The sequence below is a fragment of the Pteropus alecto genome, unplaced genomic scaffold (assembly GCF_000325575.1).
Source record: "Pteropus alecto unplaced genomic scaffold, ASM32557v1 scaffold8, whole genome shotgun sequence".
NCBI classification, from domain to species: domain Eukaryota; kingdom Metazoa; phylum Chordata; class Mammalia; order Chiroptera; family Pteropodidae; genus Pteropus; species Pteropus alecto.
In genome coordinates this window covers 17,360,477-17,365,331 of record NW_006494609.1, presented here as the reverse complement: position 1 = coordinate 17,365,331, position 4,855 = coordinate 17,360,477, and the positions used below count along the sequence as shown (strand labels likewise).

The 4,855-nt window shown below is 58.5% G+C and overlaps 1 protein-coding gene across 1 annotated transcript; it reads left to right on the top strand.

Annotated features, from left to right (window-relative positions):
• The first annotated feature begins 1,417 nt into the window (after positions 1-1,417).
• GSC (goosecoid homeobox) lies at positions 1,418-3,370 on the top strand. Its single transcript, XM_006925561.1, has 3 exons — positions 1,418-1,915; positions 2,351-2,610; positions 2,943-3,370. Exons 1-3 carry the CDS (start codon positions 1,561-1,563, stop codon positions 3,096-3,098), a joined length of 771 nt encoding a protein of 256 aa, XP_006925623.1. The 5' UTR covers positions 1,418-1,560; the 3' UTR covers positions 3,099-3,370.
• Positions 3,371-4,855: the final 1,485 nt, after the last annotated feature.

Genomic DNA, 4,855 nt, shown 5'->3' with positions numbered 1-4,855 from the left:
AGGACCTTGGGGGCCGCTTTCGTTCTGCGCGCGCCATCGCCTACCTCGTCGCAGGGCGCTGGGCAGCCTGCGCTGGATGCGTCTCCAGAGGCTCCAGCAGGCGGGCGGGCCGTGCCGCGTCGGCCGGGGATCCCGCAAATCACTGCGATCGCCTACCGCGAGCAGAGACGGGCTTCGGCCAGGCCGCGGGTACCCGGGGAGATCCACCTGGGCCTGCCGGATGAAGGACAGCTAAGGGGCCGGTTCCAGTCAGGGAGCCGGCGAGTCGGAAGGGAAAAACGCGACTCAGTTGTTAGGGAGGGAATCCCCAAAGCCCTATTTTTTTTTTTGGACTAAAACAGTTTTGGGGAGAAGACATTACATTTCCAAAAATTTTAATTAAAGAAAACACACACACAAAACCTACCGACACCCACGCAGGAAGCAGCTGGAAGCATCGCTTCAGAGTGTTACTTTTGGTGGCCAGTTTTAAATAGTGGCTGAATTTGTTTCCCACTGTGTAAGGGCCGTTATGGTAGTTTTCAGACCCAAAGTGATTACAAAATATGTATATATATATACACACACACACACATATATGTACATATATATGTGTATATATATATATACATATATATACATGTGTATATATATATATTTTTTTTTTGAAGAAACACGATGCACCTTTCATTGTTTTTGCCTTTATAAAATTTGGCCTCTGCAAAAACAAAAGGGCGGAGCGGGGTGGTTAACCAATTCCATTAAGGAGAGAATCTCAAGATAAAAGAAAATAGAGGCGAAATGAGGAGGTGAGTGCACTTGGGCCCGAATGAAGAGTGGAATTTTCAATCCCGCTTGAGGTAGGACGCAGCCCCTCACATTTGCTAAAGCAAAACAAATTCGGAAAAGGATAAAAAAAAAAAAAGTAGCCCCAAAGTAAACTCAGCCACAATGAATTTGAGCTTCGTGCAGAGGAAATCGCACCCAATAATAGGAGCGAATGAGCGAGAAGGGTGGGAGCGGAGAGGTCGGGCGGAGGGGGTTGTTAACTGCGGCCGCACAATGGATTAATGAGATTAACGGGGGCAATTAGGACGCCAGCCCAGCTCCGCCGGCCCGCGGCAGGGTGGCTGAATGGAAAAGATTAGGTTAATTTCATTAATTCGCAATCCACAATCGCTTTTCAGGCCCCGTAACCCCCCTCCCCTTGGCACCTCTCCCCCTCCCCCTTTCCAAGAGCCCCACCACCCAAAGGAACAGAAAGGGCCAAATCTGGTTCTGTTTGTCATCTGCATATTACCAGGAACTAAATCCAGGATGACGTCGACTCAGTATAAAACCAACAAGAGGTTCAGCTGGGCTAAGCTCCGTCCTACCCGCGAGTTGAGTTGAGCGAACGCTGCGGCGAGGGGAGGGCGGGAGGAGGGAGAGCGGACGCAGGGGGCGGGGAGGGGCGCGGGGCCGCGCTCTCGCCGGCGCTCTCTTTCGGTTTGGTCCCGCTCGGGAGAGTGGACCCCCCCACTCTGAGGCTCTTTCCTCGGCGCGTCCCCGCCGCCCCCGGTCCCGGCGCGGGGCTCGGGGATGCCCGCCAGCATGTTCAGCATCGACAATATCCTGGCCGCCCGGCCGCGCTGCAAGGACTCGGTGCTGCCGGTGGCTCCCAGCGCCACGGCCCCCGTGGTCTTTCCGGCCCTGCACGGGGACTCGCTTTACGGCGCCGGCGGCGGCGCCTCCTCGGACTATGGCGCCTTCTACTCGCGCCCCGTGGCCCCCGGCGGCGCAGGCCTCCCGGCCGCGGTCAGTAGCTCCCGCCTCGGCTACAACAACTACTTCTACGGGCAGCTGCACGTGCAGGCGGCGCCCGTGGGCCCGGCCTGCTGCGGGGCCGTGCCGCCGCTGGGCGCCCAGCAGTGCTCCTGCGTCCCGACGCCCCCAGGTAGGGTCGCGCTGGCGCGGGCCTTCGCCGCTCGCTGCGGTCCTTAGCCCCTGGGGCGTGAGCGAGTGGCGGAGCGTACGTTTTCCACTTTGTACAGACTTTTCTCCTCTTGAAAAATCTGCGTCCCCACCCCTTTTGGGGGGCGATCGGGCGCAGGGGTTTTGCACACTTGCCGCCAACTTTATTGGAGAGTTAGCGGAAACTGTAACTCAGTGCCTGCCTAGGAAGACTGGGCTTTAAAAGGATCCTCTGACGGGCTTGGGGAGTGTGCGGGTGGACCCTCTGGCACGCTCCCCGCTTCCCTGCGCCCTCGATTTCCGCGCGCCTCCAATTCCCAGCACCCCCTTCAGACCGGTTTAAAGCTGGCGTGGTCACAGGCTGCCGTGTGCGCCGTGGCAAGAGAAGCGGCTGACCGTGCGCTCTACTCTGTCGCAGGCTACGAGGGCCCCGGCTCAGTGCTCGTGTCCCCGGTGCCGCACCAGATGCTGCCCTACATGAACGTGGGGACACTGTCGCGCACGGAGCTGCAGCTCCTCAACCAGCTGCACTGCCGGCGGAAGCGGCGGCACCGCACCATCTTCACAGACGAGCAGCTGGAAGCACTCGAGAACCTCTTCCAGGAGACCAAGTACCCAGACGTGGGCACCCGCGAGCAGCTGGCCCGGAAGGTGCACCTCCGCGAGGAGAAAGTGGAGGTAGGCGCGCGCGCCCCGAAGCCCTTCCCGACGAACAGGGCCCCAGCCGGGTTTGCGCGGTCCTGCCCGGGTCTCCTTCTTGCACTTTCAAATAAAACTTCCCAGCGGCGGCCCGGAGGCTGCTGGGGGGCGCTTTAGGCCCAGGAAGTTCAAGGGAAATGCGGAAGCGGGAGCGAGTCGCCTCTCTTTTTGTTGGCGTTCGCGCGCGGTCCCCCGGGTTTGGACTCCGCGCGGAGGTGGCCCCCGCAGCCGCGCCGCGCCCCGGTGCGCCCGGGCTTTGCGGGAGCGCGCCCGGGATCACGACTGTCGTTGGGTCCTCCCTCGTGAAACAGGTCTGGTTTAAAAACCGCCGGGCCAAATGGAGGCGGCAGAAGCGGTCCTCGTCGGAGGAGTCGGAAAACGCCGAGAAGTGGAACAAGCCGCTGTCGAAGGCGTCGCCGGAGAAGAGGGAAGAGGAAGGTAAAAGCGATTTGGACTCGGACAGCTGACGGCCGCGGGCCGGCCGCGGCACTTGCCTAACTCGAAGGACTTGCACAGACAGACGATGCTACTTTCTTGCACACGCGCTGCCTTGCGGGAGGGGTCGAGAAAGAGGGCCGAAGAGCTGTAAATAGTGTACAGAATCGGGAGGGCGGGCGCCCGGGCCTGGGCCGCGCAGGGGCTCACAGCTCCGCGGTCCGAGGCCTCCGGTGCCTCGCTTCCCACCGTAGTATTTATAGTTAAGTTAACGGTGACAGTACAATAAAGTGATGACGATGTAGATGGCCACATTCCGTATTTCGTACTCCTCTGCCACCACCGTCATCTGTGGCCCAGAAAAAAAAAAATCTATGTAGTCTGTAGCTTCGGAAGAATAATTGGGCAACTCTGACCTACTCAAAAAAAAAAGAAAAGGAAAGAAAAAGAAACTCTGGGTATGGATCAGTCACAGGACCGGTGTCCTGGTTTAGAAGCACAGTTCTCTAGGTCTCCAGGAACGGGGTGGAGAGTGGCATTGCCGGGGCCTGGTAGGGGCTGGAGGGCGTAGCACTGCCCGTGAGAAGGGCAGCCCCAGGTTCCTGTCACCCCGGGCCCAACCGGGGAGAACCAGGACTCTCCCTCCTTGCCGCGGACAGGAAGCCTAGCGGGAAGGCAGGATCCACCCCGGAGCTGGGGGAACCTGGGAGCCTCTCCCGAGCTGCTTAGCCGCCCACCAGGCCCTGCTCTTGCGAAATCCTCAGACCTATGGCGCAGGGTCCGCCAGTGAAATTAGGCAGCGCACCCGCCCCCATCTCGAGGCTTTCCTGGATCTGTCGTGGTCGTCTCCACTGCCTCCTTTCTCCCCGGCAAGCGTCTCACCCCACAACCCTGCTGGGCCCAGCTCCCTCCTGTGGGAAGTGCCGGCTCCAGGGCCCAGTGGAAACCCCAGCACTTCTGGGACCCTCATGCCTCTCCCCAGGCATTTGGTCCCCCAGATCTGTTGGTCAACCAGGCCTAAGAGGGCACTGGCAGCCGAGTCATGCGAAGTGGGAAGGTGGTGGCCTCCTGCTTTGTCCCTGGAACTGTCTGCCCTGTTTCGCTAGTTGGGCCAGAGGAGTGCCCTGAGTTCGCCTTGTGAGAAGGCCAGAGAAGCTTCCCTGCCTGATAAATGCTTGGGACGGACGCAGCAAGAACATGCCTTCTGCATGGTCCCGGGACCATCAGGGGGATGGGGCAGAGGCCACGGGCCAGCAGGAACGGCTTTTAGTGTGTTAAATTTTATAGATTTTGCATTAAATCTGTTTTACGGACGAGGAAGCTAAGGCTCAGAGCTTCCCTGCCTGGCGGATGTAGCTGCTGTGCTGGAGTGGGTGAGCTCGTGCTTCCTCCTGGGCTGCCACCAGCCTTTGGTGCAGGGTCCCTCCAGGGGAAGCCTGTGCATACGCGAGGGAACAGCTTTTCACGAGAAGCAGCATTTTTTCCCAGCTTCTTGTATGTTTGGAAGGTACTCCAGAAACAGGTGAAGTGACACTTACGAATTATGAAGTGATTCCCAGTCATGCCTTTTTAATAAGGAGGAGGCAACAATTCGGAGGTCAAGTTTGCCTCAAAGGGCAAGATCGCCTTGGTTCGTATCCAGGCTCCATTATTTGTGACCTCGGGCTAATTAACCCCTCTGCTCCTCACTTTCTACGACTGTAAAATGGGCATAATAATAGTATCTGCTTTTCAGGGTTGACGTGGACATTTAAAGGCACTAATACATGCACAATGGTGCCCAGCACAG